This window comes from Malaclemys terrapin, chromosome 5, assembly GCF_027887155.1.
Source record: "Malaclemys terrapin pileata isolate rMalTer1 chromosome 5, rMalTer1.hap1, whole genome shotgun sequence".
Taxonomy (NCBI): Eukaryota; Metazoa; Chordata; order Testudines; family Emydidae; genus Malaclemys; species Malaclemys terrapin.
This window is the reverse complement of record NC_071509.1, coordinates 104,532,409-104,548,997: the sequence shown is the minus strand read 5'-3', so window position 1 is coordinate 104,548,997 and position 16,589 is coordinate 104,532,409. Positions and strand designations below refer to the sequence as shown.

At 39.6% G+C, this 16,589-nt stretch overlaps 1 protein-coding gene across 2 annotated transcripts; it reads right to left on the bottom strand.

Moving 5' to 3' along the window:
- Positions 1 to 4,631: 4,631 nt before the first annotated feature.
- Positions 4,632 to 12,096, bottom strand: SPRY1 (sprouty RTK signaling antagonist 1). Of its 2 annotated transcripts, XM_054030658.1 has the most exons (3): positions 11,949 to 12,096; positions 10,751 to 11,213; positions 4,632 to 7,098 (listed from the first exon to the last, which is right to left on the bottom strand). In XM_054030658.1, exon 3 carries the CDS (start codon positions 7,041 to 7,043, stop codon positions 6,081 to 6,083), a length of 963 nt encoding a protein of 320 aa, XP_053886633.1. In that variant the 5' UTR covers positions 7,044 to 7,098; positions 10,751 to 11,213; positions 11,949 to 12,096; the 3' UTR covers positions 4,632 to 6,080. The 2 variants fall into 2 exon arrangements, with proteins under 2 accessions (XP_053886633.1, XP_053886634.1); XM_054030659.1 differs by lacking the exons at positions 10,751 to 11,213; positions 11,949 to 12,096 and adding an exon at positions 9,044 to 10,299.
- Between the last annotated feature and the right edge of the window lie 4,493 nt (positions 12,097 to 16,589).

The window sequence follows — 16,589 nt, the reverse complement described above, 5'->3', positions numbered from 1 at the left end:
TAGCTTCATCTCACTTCTATGCATCATTCACAGATGTTCTTTTAGCAGCCTAATGAATTCATTTTCCAGATGAAGGACCCACGTTGGTCAGCTGTACTGATAGTCCAAAGTACATACTCCAGGCGGGGTTGGAGGGGCCTCTGAAGTAGCTGCAAGTGAATTGCTGTTTTTCAGGAGAATCCCTCTCCAACAAATCGTAAAAGGAGCTCTTGAAAATGCAGACAACGACAGACAACCACCACCCAACCTTAATGTAAAAACCCATGCCTTTGTCACCTCTGCTCTGGCACAGGAAATAAGGTGGGAAGCAACCACACCTAGTAAGGAGAAAAGTTTTAAATGTATTCCTCACAAAAAAGGAAGGCTGCTTAAAGGGGACTTCCAAAGAGGAAGGTTCAATGGAAGAACACTTGCCAAACCCATGATCCTGTAATGCATGCTAACTGTAATTATGTGATACCAGGTTGGGTTTTATTCCTGTTACTTGGGAGAGACAGACAATTACCACAACATAATATTCCAGTTAGAAGAAAGCAAACATTAACTAGTTGGGATTCCTCAATGTTCTGAGGCAACAAACTTAGCAAAATAATGGATAGAAAAGTACAGAGGAATCCTGAATATTCCAGAACAAATCAGATACTTGGTTTACATCATCCCCATTAATGTAAAACAAACTGAAGCCCTCTTAACAGCTTCTCTTTATTACATCCAACAGAGCTAAACCTCTCCCACCCTTCACTACTATGTATACACAGATTCGAGAGCAAGTGGCTTTGTTAAGAATCATCACATTTGGCTAGTGTCTGACAGGACAATGTTAAAATTATTGTTATGAAATTGCTTTAATAGCACCACCACCACCACCTCAAAATACTATCCCTATCTATATCTTTCTCTCCAGCAGGGTACTTCACTCTTCATTTACCATCTGATTGCAAAGCTTTTTAAAGTCTCTCTCAAGATTTTCAAGATATTTTCAAATTAATCAAAGCTGGAATTCTTAGTTACAAAAGTCTCCTTCCATCTCTTCATCCCAGACCTTGTGTAGTGCATTTCAGAACCCGCCATGCCAAGCAGGTGGTTGCCTAGTTTGAATATAGCCAAGCTAGTATGGCTGGGATAGTCACTCAGCTGAACTTCATACCTACTTATTGTATATCAGTTTATGATAGAATTTTTGTTTTATAACAGAATTTATTTTACAAATGGAAATCTCACTGTCATATGAAGGGTATTCTTGCAGTATAATTAGGCTTGAAAGGATTACATTTTTATCTGTAACTTTTGGTAAACATTGATTTTGTCATACACGCACAAGCTGATGAAAAAATATTTCTATTAGTAACTGAAATTTACAGATAGGCAAAATAAAAAAAATGCTGCTTGAAAATTAAAGTTGATTTAAGGGTATTTAATTTGCACATTTGGGTATGATGGTGAAAATTTGTGTTTTAACAGTTAAAAAACTAACTTTTTGAATCCCATCTACTGTTATGCAAAAATTATTGTCTGATCCCCCGCCGTACTTTCCAACAACGGTGAAAATTTAAACAAATAGAAAAAAATGCTTAAAATAGATACTATCCCTCAAAATTATTTAAAAAAAAATAGAAATTCAATTCTGCCAAGCCTAACTACATGTGCAGTGTTATAGCTGTGGTGGTCCCAGGATATTAGAGAGACCAGGTGGGTGAGTGAGGTAATATCTTTTATTGGCCCAATTTCTGCTGATGAGAGAGACAAGCTTTCAAGCATCACAGAGTTCTTCTTCAGCTCTGAGTAAGAAAAGCTCTAGTTAAGCTCAAAGACTTGTCTCTTTCCCCAACAGAAGTTGGTCCAATAAAAAAAGATCTCACCCACTTTGTCTCTCTAATAAGCCTAATTATAATATTTCAAAGTAAAATTAACAGAAGAAACTTGGGTTTTCTAATTAAGGGAACAGTACCACTTATTTATACTGTAATAGCATCTAGAGACCAAATGGCTGGGCCCCACTGTGCTAGGTGCTGCACAAACATATAGAAAGTGGCAGTTCCTGCCCCAAGTAATTTACTGAATCAAAATTTGCGCTTGTGAGCTGACATCTATTCCTATTCTAATCTTATCATTAAGATCCTGGGTGCATTTAGCATCAGCAAACCTGGGCTCCCTTTCAACAAATTATGCAAATAGATTAAATAAATACTGTGTACAATGACAATATATGAGAGTATACTTCGAATGAAACAAAAATATTAACTAATTAGCAAAGAGGAAATAACCTCAAATGGTGTAGACCGATTTAAAATAAGACTTAACAGCAAGAGGTTATTCAAATTGTGGAGCTTCTCAGGTGCAGAGTTTAACACACTTTTGTCTACTTGCTCATTTTTTTCTACTAAAAAGGCATTTCCCCAGCCCATATGCAACTAATTGGCCCAAAGCATCGAAGTTCTCAGACTGTGAAGTGTCACAGATTTGTTAGGCATGAAAAACCTTGCACTCTGAAGGATCCCACAGTGCATTACAAAAGTCAAACATACATTAGGGATGCAAAATATACCAACTAGACAAAAAGATATCACTCCAATTGCTTAAATGTAGGCACCTCTGGCATGAAATGTGGCAACTATTTAACACTGCACCACAACTATACATACTGAAGTTAGAAAACTTAATTATATGGAAGAACTGAATGTTTTGAGAGAGAATTTTCTTTGCCATTTTCCCAGAGTTAGTCAGTAAGAAGAGCTCCAGAGCGATAGCCATGTTAGTCTGTATCGGCAAAAAGAACGAGGAGTACTTGTGGCACCTTAGAGACTAACAAATTTATTTGGGCATAAGCTTTCGTGGGCTAAAATGGTTTTAGCCCACGAAAGCTTATGCCCGAATAAATTTGTTGGTCTCTAAGGTGCCACAAGTACTCCTCGTTCTTTTTAGTAAGAAGAGCATTAATCGGTCTTCAAGAAACCAAAAGGCAAAAGAGTTATCACGGATTGTGTTCTGCAACTTGAAAAGCATGATAAACTGAGACACAATGTACATGGTTCCTTTGTTTTCAAGCAGGCTGTATATTTTGTTTTTTGGATGTCCACAGCTATGGAAAACAAAGGATTCAGATACAGATTAGTGAAATAAATAGGATTACATAAGAATAACTATGAGACTAAAACTGTTCAACATATATTAGATTATCACACAATTATGAGAATGAAGCTGCTCAGTCTTGATTTTGAATATTGGCATATTATTGGGAAAGCAGCTGTATCTGACCAATGGCAGTTGTTTGACAAGGATTTTAGTGTCTTAAGAACTGTTTGCAGCTCATTGTTTGACCAAATTACCAATGAAAAAGGATTAAAAAAAGACATATTTTTGGGGAGGAACTTAATATCAACTTTGCTCTACCACATGCAAAAAAAAAAAGAAAATATTGGTAAGTATTTCTACGTTGTTGTTAAGAAATCTGATCCTGTAAACTTGTCACTTCTCAGTATGGTGCTGAGGTTACACTGGTGCTCTCAAGAGTGGACTATCACTTTTATACTAAAAGAGGAGCATATTCTTATGTGTCAACCAGAAGTTATAATTCCATATACCTTATTGTCATAAAAGCCGCACTCTTCTTTCAACAAGAGATGCAACTCCTAACAACATTTTAATGACTTATAGCTTTTATACAAACTTCTCATTATACCCAGGGCTCCAACAACAAGAGACATTGAGGGAGTCAGTGCGGATACACTTAATTACAAGAGCCCAGTCTAATCAAATTTTCTATATGCTGAGGGGATATTGATAAAACAATTTAATTAGAGGCCAAAGTGACAAAATTTGAGAACTCATTTACAGAGTCTGATGTTGTCTCCTGAATCTGAAATTACGTTTTCTTAAATGTGCGGTTTCTCTGGCCTTCTACATTATGAACGCAACTTAGAGTATACCAAGTCAATACACCGCTACTTAAACAACGAGGAGTCTGGTGACACCTTAAAGACTAACAGATTTATTTGGGCATAAGCTTTCATGGGTAAAAAAACCCACTTCTTCAGATAAGAAGTGGGGTTTTCTACCCACAAAAGCTTATGCCCAGAAGTGGGGTTTTTTACCCATGAAAGCTTATGCCCAAATAAATCTGTTAGTCTTTAAGGTGCCATCAGACTCCTCGTTGTTTTTGTGGATACAGACTAACACGGCTACCCCTCTGATACTTGACACTGCTGCTTAGATTCTGCTATTAGGGAGGACTTGAATCGCACCAATGGAAATGGGAGATTCTCCACTAATCCTAATGCAAAGCCTATTTCTGACCATTTAAATGTGAATGAATTCAGCAAATAGCTGTGACACGTATTTATTTCAAGAGAATTTAAATTAGAAGGAACAGGTGAGTTCAGTTGTGGTTGGGAAAGTCAGAGTTCCCACAGGGGGGAAAAAAACCAAAACCCCACAACCTAGGTTTCTTGAGCTAAAGGACTTCAGCAACACCAAGACTATTTTTACCCTTCTACTCTTGCTTTTTGTGCATGTTAATTTGATATTCTCTAGAAAACAAAACAAATTATTGAAGTTAGGGGTCCTTGTCTACAGTTGCATTTCCAGAATGCTCTGATAAATACATGTGGCCTAAATTTCTTGGCAACATCAAGCAAATTACACATATTCCATTTTATTAAATATCTCATAGTGAAAACTCATTTGATAATGAATTTTCAACACCAAAATTAGACAAACAAGACTTGAACACATATTAGTGTCTTCACAGTATTGGTTATTCAACCACCCCGGCAGTGCACAAGGAGAAAAAAAAAAAATAGCAAGACACTTTGCAATATGGACATGGAAACTATAGCACAACCTACCAGTATATTAAAATGAAAAACTCAAGAGACATTTTCATTAATTAATATATTTTCTGCATTATAGTTAACATACGTACTTTCTTTGTGTCACCCTTATTTTTGTTAAGTATTGATATTTTGTTATATTCAGACATGAGTACATTTTTCAAACAGTCCTTTGTAATAAATATCATAAAATAATAGAGATTCACATAATAAATATTCTTTACAATAAAAAAAGTTTTAAACAGACTTTTGTCTTAAAAATAGTCGGGATTCAACTTTGTGTTTTATACATAAAATATACAAAAAAAAGACCACAATTTGTGGCTAAGGCAATAAAACATGGAATAGATTAAAGTTATGAAGCACAAGGCAGAGCTAAATTCACTAACCAAGGAAATAAGAGAAGTGTTAAAGATCCAGGAACATGTAGGTAACTTAATTCAGTGACACCTGAAGATTATTCAGATATGCAAACACCGCCAACTTTAACATCAGTATCAACAGGATCTCAATGACCACAGAAACATGGGGAAAAGGGGTGGAGTGGGTGATGTCCTTCACAGATTTGAAAGCAAGAGAAACAGATGAACGAATTGCAGTCATAATGTCTCCAATGTGAAGATCTATATAGTGAAGCAAAAACCAAAACTACATTTAAAAGAAAGAAAGAAAGAAAGAAAGAAAGAAAAAAAAATGTACCAGCCAGGCAAGTCTCTAGACTGAGACAATTCCAAGAAGGGTTGGGGAACAGAGGGAAAAGCAGGTTCTTTGCACTATGGAGTAAAAGCCAGCCTTATATTTTCTACGGTTCCAACCCCCTCAAGATTAATCCAGCCTGCTCATGAAATAAGGTAGAATTATTTCTTGGAACCAAAAAGAGAGAGAGTTGCAGAGAACAAAAGGACACATTGGGGAAGTTGTTTGCAGAGCAAGAGGCTGCAGAAAAGCCCATTAGCCCTCACTGTCTCTTTCATGTGTGGATTACTTACAAACCTAAGAGGCCCTGTCAAGCTGAGGTGCCAAATGCAGGCACACAGTCCATGCTTACCAAAGACTGAAATAAACATGACTGAGTAAAATACTCCACACCTATCTGAGTTGAGAGAGGGGATATGGAGGGTGCAAAGGAAAAAACTTGGGTACGTAAAGTGGAGAAGGCAGGGAATGAGGGCAGGGGTAAACCCCACACGAACAGAAAATTAGCCACAACCTGAAAGCAAGTGTTTGAAGAAGTGAAATCTCCCTCCAAAATTATGAGGGCTTCCCCTGACTCCGAGACGGGCAGCTCTCCAGTTTACAATAGACAGTGTTGGAGTTCTTACATCGGCAACCAGGACGATTGATCCGGTCATAACACCCTCGACACAGCTTCAGGCATCCCTTAGCAGGAGGATAGCAGAGCAAGCAAGGCAAAAACAAGGACATTGCTCCCATGCACAGGTACCTAGAACAGCAATGTGCCTGGGAACAAGAGCAGGGATTATCCGCATACGAGTCCCCTTCATCATCATTGGAACAGTGGTAGAAGATCCCTTTGATCAGGCACATGCAGGTACTGTACTCCACCATGCTCTCTGCAGAGCACAAGCACTTCCTGTTGCAGGCCAAACAAGAAGGTAAGGCCCTCGGGTCTGTGCACTCACCACATTTGCACTTCCCACACTGTTCACAGATAAACTTGTGCTGCGTCAAGTCCTCTTTCAAGGGACCCTTCAGATCATCTACCATCAAAGATGACTGCTTGGGCTGCGTCCGGATTGTCCTTTCAGATCTGTGGCTTGAACCTGGCCTAGACAGGGGCGATCTTCCCAACAACCCCTGCTCTGAAGAAGCACTGCTGTTGCTTCCAGAACTAGCCGCACTTCCAGTGCTAATCGATCTGCTCAACACAGGAGCCCTTACGTTATGTTGGTGTGCCACGGGTCCCAAGTGGCTGGGTCTGTGCTCATAATTATTATTCACATTAATTGGTATGATTTCATGAGTCCTTTCGTGCTTTTCTTGTCTTGGAGCTGTTTGTGGACCAGACTTTTTCACCACAGATGGGCCTTCAGTATACTCATTGCTGCCCCTTATGGCCTTGATCTGGTCCAATGACAAGATAGAGGTCGGCTGAATTTCTCTTTCATAGTCCAACCTTTGCCTGCTGTCCAAGGAAGGCTGCTGGATCACAACTAATGAACCGCCACTGCCATGTTGACTTTGGGGCTCCATCTGTAGGGATCTCTACTTCTGGCATTCAGTGGGAACCTGGCATGCATCTGAAATCCTAAGGAAAAAAAGATTAAAAAAAGAGAGAGAGATCAAAGGTGAAAGAGGAATAAGTCACAGGAAGCTTTTAAAAATAAAAATGTCATGGCAAGCCACAAATTGCCCTAACCACTTGGTAATGATCTCCTTCAGCAGTGGATTACAAAGATGCTGAAGACCTGGCCAAAGCCCAGTTGGAACAGGGTGAGGAGTCTGGGTCTGGGTCTGGCATTACAGATGAGGAATGTAAGAGGAGACCCTGTGCCATTTAAAATCAGAGCTTTCTCCATTAAAAACAAATAAAAGAAGTATTAACCTGTATGTTTAGTTGGCAAGGCATGGGAAATAAATGCCTCTCTTGTGTTACTTGAGCATATCAGCAACAGCAATACTGAGTACTCCAAATCAAGGTAGATACCTGAATGACCAGTATCCAATTCATATTCTGCATAATGAAATTTGCACAAACTCTTACTTTTCTGTCAGTCTGTGAATGCTGTATCATAAATGTACTCCAGTATCTATCCTTGTTTTAAGCTTATGATCAATCTTTAAAACAAAACATGCATCCATTAAGAAATTCCAAAGTAAATCCTACAAAAAAAAGTCTAAAACTGAAGGATACTTTCCAGTAGAAAGCTCACAGGTTCCAAATAATGTAACAAACTCATTATTAAAGTAAGACACCAGATGTAAATAACAGCGTGTTATACAACAGCTCTCTTAAGTGTTTTGAGACTACAGGGCAGGGTGTGTGGGCAGATGAGGTAGTAAAATAAAACTGGAACAATTTTCAGACATTTCTGACTTCTCATGTACCTTTTCTCATGAAAAAAAAAAATTAAAAAATACATCTCAGTTTTCACAAGCTACTCTAGGGAAAATTTGTTTGATTAATAAGCTCTTCAAACTAATTTTGGAAGATAGATAAAAATAAAACAAATGTAATTTGAGCTATTTATTCATTTTTACATCTTCTTGTCTCAAATTACTGACCCAGATTATTGCAATGTTGATTTGGAAAATTCTGCAGAGGGGCAATTCTGTACCTATATAAAATATAATGGGGGAGAGGAGAAGGAGGCAAGGAGGGCAGATTATTTATACATCATTGTAGTGATCACAAAGCGTCGTGGGAAAACAAACAATTGCTTTCCTGCACCTACAGCTAACGGAAGATTTACTTCCCCCGGCCTCACAAAATAGTAAAATTACATACAATCATGTTTTTCCTTTTTCAGACTGGAATACATGCCAAATCAACTTATCCAATAACCCTGGGAAAAGTACGTTTCTCTTGCATATCCAGAGCATATTTGACACGGAGATATTTCCAGTCCAAGAAAGAAAAAGGAGGGAGAGGATGAATACACAGGGGAGGAGAAGAGCAAAAGTACACTGAAATCCTGTTAAGAGATATTGCTTCAATAGATGGTTGTAGAATTTGACCAAAAAAAAAAAAAAAAAAAAAACTACTTATCTCAAATTTACACTGGGGCATAGAAAGCATTAAACAAACCAAAGGTCTCCTTTTATACTAAAATATCACCTGTGAAGGACCTAGGGTTTTAAGATTACAAAACCCCACCCCTATTTAGTCAGTCTTTATTCATCCCATATAACAAGGCTCTCCTTTTCATAAGTCTTAATATGAGCACACAAAATGCTAGGGATGAATGAACACAGAAAGGGAAAGACATACAGCTGCAGAGACCAGAAGTGGGACTTTCAGGGGAAGAATGATTATAGTATTTCTAAAAGAGCATGACAAGTGCCATCTCTGAAAAAAATGCAATATTAATAAAACATGCAGACTGACTATACAAATTACAAAAAAGAAAGACAAAAAAGCCAGCTGCACACCACATAATAGTTTCTGATGGAAAAAAACAAATACCCCCACTGCAAATAAGATCTAAAAATTACTTTTTCCAAGAGGTAAAGTAAACAAAAGTGTAAGATACCATTTTTTGTGCCCAAGCTCAGAACCATTGCAGATTTTAGCACAATGTACGGTATGTCAGCATTTCTTCCAAACCAGTTCTCCAGGGTTCCCCCGACTGCCCCACTTTTTTTTCCTCCCAGATCAGCTTCAAAAAGGCAGCATCCCCGTCCGAATAAATTCTACAACAATCTGCATGCTGCGTTTTAACTTGCTCGTTTGCTACACAGAAAGGTGTGGGGGGAAGGAAGCAAAGTATCGCCACACTTCAAGTTACGGTGGTGGAGCTGCGCCCTCTGCAATCTGAGCTGAGTGAAGCGATGAATAAATAGTTGACGGAGAGGAAGGAAGAGGAAAAAGTTATGAATGAAAACAAGGGCTTTTCCCCCCCTTTTGCAGGAGGAGGGGAAGAGACTGAGGTTACCATTACCTCAGGAGGGCGGACTTTCCAATACTTAAAGCTGTAGCGTCCTCCCTCCCTCGCGCTCCCCCTCCCTGTGCCTTTCAAGCACAGCACTGAAAGGTTGGGTGTGCTACTATGTGCACAGGGGATTTTTTTTCCCCTGTTGGCTTTCTAAGGGAGGGGGAAAGGAGGGGGAGGGGAACGTTTCTCTCCTCTTATCCCATCATTTTAGCCTCTCCACCTCTACAGCGCTACCAAACCTGACCCAGAATTGGAGGAAGGCGCTCTCCTTTTGGATTAATGAATGCAGGTTTTAGAAATCTCTGCTAGGATGGAGGATTTTGCTAGATGTTTCAATGACGCATTTAAGGTCTCACTTTAAACATTACCCCCTGTTCTCCCCCTCCCCCATTCAGGACTGTCAGGCTGGGACACTGAAAGGACCCCTTTTCCCTCTGTACACCCCGCATTTAGCCTCTAGTCCTTGGAAGAATGTCTTTTTCACCATGGATCAAAACCGACCTCCGGTGTAGTTCCTTCACAACGGCTTCCCACCACTCTTCTCCCGGAATCATTACGGGCTAATTGGGGCACAAGGTTTTCACTCTCCCCCCAGAGCCATTAGCAATGCACAGCCCAGGTTTGCCCTGATTCCTAAGCCATTGATTCTAGCCGTCCCGCCCCTTTGCACACTCAAGCCTGTTCCCTGGCCAGAGCAAGTTCAGAGCCCTGGGATTAAAACATAACCCTGAACGTCAGTTTAAAAAAAAAAAAAAAAAACAGAAAAGAAAAAGGAACAGACACGCACGAGCCTAAGTTAGACCTCAGCACCAGCACATGGCTGGGAGCAGCCTGATCTCCCCTTCTCCTGGCCCACAAGATTAAGGGGGGGAATGCAACGGCACCTGCTAACTCCTCCAACTCGACACGTGCAAAAGGCGGCGGCTGCAGGCAGAATCCATAGTTTTAACCCAGCTCAGTAAGAATGTGAACATAATTAAGGATTTACTTATTTCCAAGAAGTCACTAATAGCAAATCCATTTAAAACCACCATACTTAAGATCCATAGGGCAGCGCAACTGTTAAGTATTAAATGTTGGAGAAGGGTGGGTTTCGTTTCCCCCTCAGAGGAGACTGTGGCCCCCCACTCTTTTTTTCCCCAGCCCTCTTTTGGTTGGAGAGGATAATTCTTCCGTATTTCTCTTCTCTGCAAAGCACACAGAGATCACCAGATCCTATTCACCGAGCGGAGGGAAATCCACTTCTACCCCCCACCTCCCCGCTCAAAGAAACGAACATTAAATGGTTGCGTTACCCTAACTCACTTGTTCATTGAGTGGGCACAATTCTCTTGAGAGAAGTAAATCACTCGGTGGTGGGATTCCGAAGGAAGCAATTTCTCTGGTTGCAAGTCTGTCTTTCTCTCTCTCCTGTTATAGGTGACGACAATCAAGCCCTTGCTGCAAATACTTCATCTCAAACTAGTGGAAGATAAAAATCTCAAGATGCAGGCACAATTGCTGTCTACAGACGCCGAGAAGCAGAAGCAGCAACAGAGTCACTTGCGGTAGCAGCAACGTTGAGGTCTCCAACAAGTTACAGCAAAGGAATACAGGATTACTCTTTTCTTCCTTCGACTTTTATTTCCCTTCTCTGACTGGGATAGTCGAAGGATCCTTCCACACTGAACTTGCGTGGTGCACAACGTCCCAGACCCAGCTCTGCTTCACCACATGGTCCTGCTGCAAGGTTTCCGACCTCCGTGCAGGCAAAGTGCAACGAGACTGCCTAGAGCAAAAAAAAAAAAAAACTTTTTAAAGAAAAGATAATAATGAAGAGACATTTATTTTCAAGCCACATCTACAATAACTGGAGCTACTTCCAACCAAGCGAGAGGCAGAAAGCAATGGCTCTGTCTCAGAGCTCTCTGCAAACTGCCATGTGCTTGCTGTTGCTGTTGCAGACTGATTGACAGGCTTGGAGCACAGTCAGCATGTCAGTCAGAAAACTAAAATATAATGCAACTCTAGACACAAACTTCTTGCATGAAGTGTTTTTAAAACTCCCTTGCATTTTAAGTGGAGCAAACAACGTTCCCCCACGCAAGAAAGAAATCTCTGCATTAAGCAAGACCGACAATTCAAGGATGGTACAATTACTTAACTGGAAGTTGTATAATTACCAGCAAATTGTAACTGGCTTTACCTATTTACTAGAGAATGCTTGACTATAATTCAGAATAGTACGGATATAAGCATTTCATGAAGTTGACTTGTTGCAGACTTAAACTGCAAAGAGGTAAATAAAAATGCATCACTATGCTCTCTATGAAAGTATTAGCAGTAAAACAGCATTTCATTTCATAATACAAATGTTATTTGCACCTGGCAAAGCAACCATTAAGCTTAGACCTTAAAACAAGAGTGTAAAGAGACCCCTTCAGTATAAAAACAAACATCAAGCACCTGATCTGTTCTTAAATGTCTTCAAAAAAAGAGAGGAAAGAACACTGCTTATGCTTACCTAATACAAAGATTTAAAACTGCTTCCCAAGGCACATTTGAAGTAACTGGAGCTAATTCCAACCCAACCAGTGTAGACAGCAGTTGCTCACTGTTGTCTGCTGCTATCACTTTGCAATCTGCTATGGCTTTACTGTTGCTGTTACAGAGTACTTCCAGCTCTGCACAGCAGCATTTCAGCGCTGAGCCCCCGCCTCCACTCTCAGTTACGCCTCCAATGATGTCAATGTGTCACTCAGAAAGCTTTCCTGAAATCCTGGAATGGAGTTTTCTACAACCGGGCAGCCATTTCTTCATTCAGTTGCACGTGCAAATTTCAACGTTTACTTGCTATCTTATAAAATATGTTAACATTATGGAAAGTAATATAAGATTGACTCTCACAGGCATACGTTTATTATCAATACCAATATCTCACCAACTTTAGTAAGTCTAGGTCATGATCTTGCAAACACTTACATGGTACCATAGAACTAATTAGGACCATTCATGCTTGAAAGTTAAGCATGTCTTTAAGGTCACTGCCCTGTAATACTGTCAAAACCACACTAGCATAGGCACAAAACCTACTCACCCTTCTTCCCCGCCCCCAATAATATCCTCATAAAAAATTACCACATGCAAATCTGTCCACTTCTCCCCCAATCATCTCTCCTCTTCTTCCTGAGATGGGCCACAAGGCTCTACATTCAAAGAAGACGCATTTGTACTGTGACATCAACAAGAATCTAGATATCTGATAATGACAAGGTTGAGGGGTAACTGTGAACAGTTTACATAGTTTAGAACAACCACCAACCAAAGAAATCCTATGTTATCAAACACTGTATTCTCAAGATGGGACCAATCCCCACTCTAATCACTTGTGTGTTTTACATCTTTGCCGTACCATTCTTTCAGGGCTGTCTGATCTTTTTAGGGCCTAGTCGTGCAAGCTGTTCCTTGTGGGCAGACTTCTATAAGGGTAGTTAGGTTCTAGAATAGGCTTCCAAGGGAGATTGTTACTTTACTGCTATTATTGAGCCAGCAGAGAGAGTGCAAAATACTGGGTTTTCATAAGTCCCACAAAATAATCGCTATTAATTTGTTTCAGTTTCTGGGCTGCGTATGAACTAAAGCAAAACAGAGAGAACACAAAGGGATTTCTCCAACATACTATCAACATTTTTAAAGTACATCAAATATTGAGCTTAAAATTCTTCTTAAAAGTCTCCTGCCCCTAGATGGCAAAAAAGTATGACACACCTGGACATGAAAAAAATCTAGAGAAAAAATGTAGACTTCCTCCTAGATCTCATCTGATAGAAGATTATTTCTGGTGGGCTTGAGTCCCACTATGTTCTCCTGACAGGTTAGAGTGCTGTTGAGCCTGTCCCAGCATGAGTGGTTTTTATGTGTGTTTTGAGAAAAGAATCTTTTAAATAGGACCAAGAGATAGGGGATATCTATCTATCATCCGGCTGTCTATCTAAGGTACTTATAGGGCCCTCCCATCATAGTAGTATCTGAGCACTTGCAATCTTTAATGTCAGGTTTCAGAGTAGCAGCCGTGTTAGTCTGTATCTGCAAAAAGAACAGGAGTACTTGTGGCACCTTAGAGACTAACAAATGTGTTTATCCTCACAACAGCCCTGTGAAGTAGTGAAGGACTATTATCCCCATTTTATAGCTGAGGCACAGAGAGCCTAATCCCAGAACGCACATAGCCCAGCAGCGAAGCAAAGGACCATGGGATATCCACCCAGAATGCCGCATGCTCATCTGGCACAAACCCCATCATGTGTATGCAATTATATGGATTGAAAAAGCTATGTGTATGCTATCACTGTAGTTTATGTACTACCAGCCAGTGTACTACAACTGAGTGCATAGTAAATTCCATGTAATTAAGGCCTGTATAACTTTCCCAAGGTCACACAGGGTATCTGTGGCAGACCAGAGAATTCAATCTGGTGTCCTGAATCGCAGACTAGTACCTTATCTACTAGACTGTCTTTCCTGGTGTGAATTTCTTCAGGTAGGTTTTTAAAGGCCCAGTCCTCGTGGAGTTGTCCTGGTTTGGATAGGAGGGTTTTGCTCAAGGAAAAAAACATTCCATGCTCATTTTTCATTTTACCTACTAGCACACTGAACCCCTCCTTTTCCCACATATGAAATGCTACCCATTTCCCCCCTTCAATGGACACTGTGCACTCATGCTGGTATCAAAATGCTAGTTTTAAAGCAACCGCACTGACCTAGCAAGCAGAAAACATGCTTGTGTTACAGCTGCACAGGCACAGCCTCAGATTTCTAAGGCATTTTACATGAAAGGGGTTTCATTTGACACATTCAGAAGTTCTTCTGAAAGCGTGGTTAGAAAAGAATCTTATGATGCAATTAATACAGGGAAGGTTCCATCTCTATTGACCAACATAGGCTCAACAGAGAAATGAAAAGGGAGAAGTAATGGAGTTTTGACTTTGATGTGGTCAGGATTTTACCCCAGGACTTCTCATCTCTTCCACTGACATGTTAATTCTGTGTGTTTCACACAGCCCTCCTTATTGAGCAAGACATCAGAAGTCAGGAAAGTATCATTCCTCCTATCTATAGGTGAGTTAATGGAGGATCTGATTGGTTCCACAACTGAGCTGGTTAGGAAACTTAATTTCACTTCTGCAAAAAAAATTGAGGTTTTGGAAAAATTTTAATCCCAAATTGGAAGTGAAATTCCACAATATTTCATTTTGGAATCACCAAAACATTCCCACTGAGAGAATGTTTTAGTATTTCCAAAATGAAATATGCTCTCTGGTCTCCCAGCAGATGGACTACAGAGAGGCTGGCGAGGTAGATAGGTAGATGGGGAGCAGGCAAGACATTAAGCAGATTTTCTTCGGAAACCTCCCTGGTTCTGTAAGAAGTTTCATCAAAATTACCATGTTCCCACAGAACATTTTGATTTTGACACACCAGCATTTTCCAACAGAAAAATGTTCCATCTGAAAATTTTTGACCAGGTCTGTTTCACAAGTCCCCTTCTGGCAGAACTGGGAACTGAGCTATGTTGTCTCAGAAAAATTAGGTCAAATTTGCATGCTTGAATATATTCTCCACAAAATAAGACTACTTTTGCATGCCCCATTTTACCACATACTGGACGAAACTCAGATGAAGGCTGAGGTCTTTAATTTCATGATCTCACCACATTTGTTCTACAGGATGAACTTGCCATTAAGACACTAAATTAGAACTCATGAAAACTGGATTCTATCCCTAGCTCTGCCACATATTTCTAAAACAATTTCAAGAAAATCATTAAATGAAGTTTTCAAAGGCTATCACTAATTGTTATGGTCATTTGTTATTTCTATAAGGCATGTTATCTTCAAATTATTAAAATATTGTAATTGTTTTCAAAAAGCTAACTTTAAACTAAAAGAACAAAGAAACAAATCACAATAGTAATTACCATTTTGACAATTTCTATTATACCATAATAAGGCATGATGAAATAGGATTATGATGCTTTTTAATATTTTGCTACACATTTCTGAGGTCCCTGATATACCTTTAATCTTAAAAAGCTGATCATTTCTCTACAATTATTTTTTTCACCTCTCTCAGGAAAATCATATGCTCCCAAAGAAGAAACTGATTAAAAACAGTTAAGGTTGCATAAAAGGAATATCTACCCCATATACACCCTTAAAAGCAAGGAAATATCAATTTAAGGTGTCTTCTTTTAACACACCCTAACCATCATACATCATATTTACCACCTTCACTGATGCACTAAAAATATATTCCATGCAACTTCAACATATCCAGCAACACAATATACACACTACATTTCTTACTGTAACTCTACAATGCAAAACCTTAACTCTGACCTTATGGAACATCATCATACACTTCATTGGTGCATGAAGGCTGGAGTTAATGTGGTACTGTCACTGACAAGTGATAAATACAATCTCCTACTTCTGGAAGGTACCAAAATCTCAGTAACAAACAAAGGAGTGAAAAAGCCTTGTCATCATAAAAATAAATTTAATATTGCTAAGGGAAATGAGGAAATATGATCTCTCACCATTATTACCTCTGGTTCACTTCAAGCTGAAAAAAAATGTGTTATAAACAAAACACTGTTTAAATAAACTCTGAGTACTTTGCACTTAGAAACTGACCCTGGTCCCATTGAAGTCAATGAGAGTTTTGTTATTGACTTAAATGGGACCAGAATCGTAACCTTTTATAGCACCTTTCATCTCACTAGCTCAAAAGTGGGCACTTGTGTTTAGAATTTTTGCCAAGCAGAATAGCTTTGGTTTATTACTAAAATAGTAAAAATCTTACACTGAGCAATATGGTGCTGGTGCACCTTACAACTGCACATCGGCCTAATTGATCCTTGGGTTCAACTTCACTACAGCAGGAGCAATCCAAGGACTGAACTGTGACTGACAATCACAGTTTGGTTCCTAGTTCCCCTTTTCGATTGGAGGTGGTAGACAGGAAGTAATCTGCACCAACTTTTTACTAGGCACAGGCATAGAATACCCTTTGCACAAGTTTAGCTATGCTAGTCAACATGTTGCAAAGGGTGGGGGTAAAGTAACGTTTCTATCCATTCCATCCCCCTACAGCCAGAGTCTCT

Excerpts from the sequence above, each read along its gene's own strand:
- SPRY1 (XM_054030658.1), bottom strand. The coding sequence starts at position 7,043 with ATGGAGCCCCAAAGTCAACATGGCAGTGGCGGTTCATTAGTTGTGATC.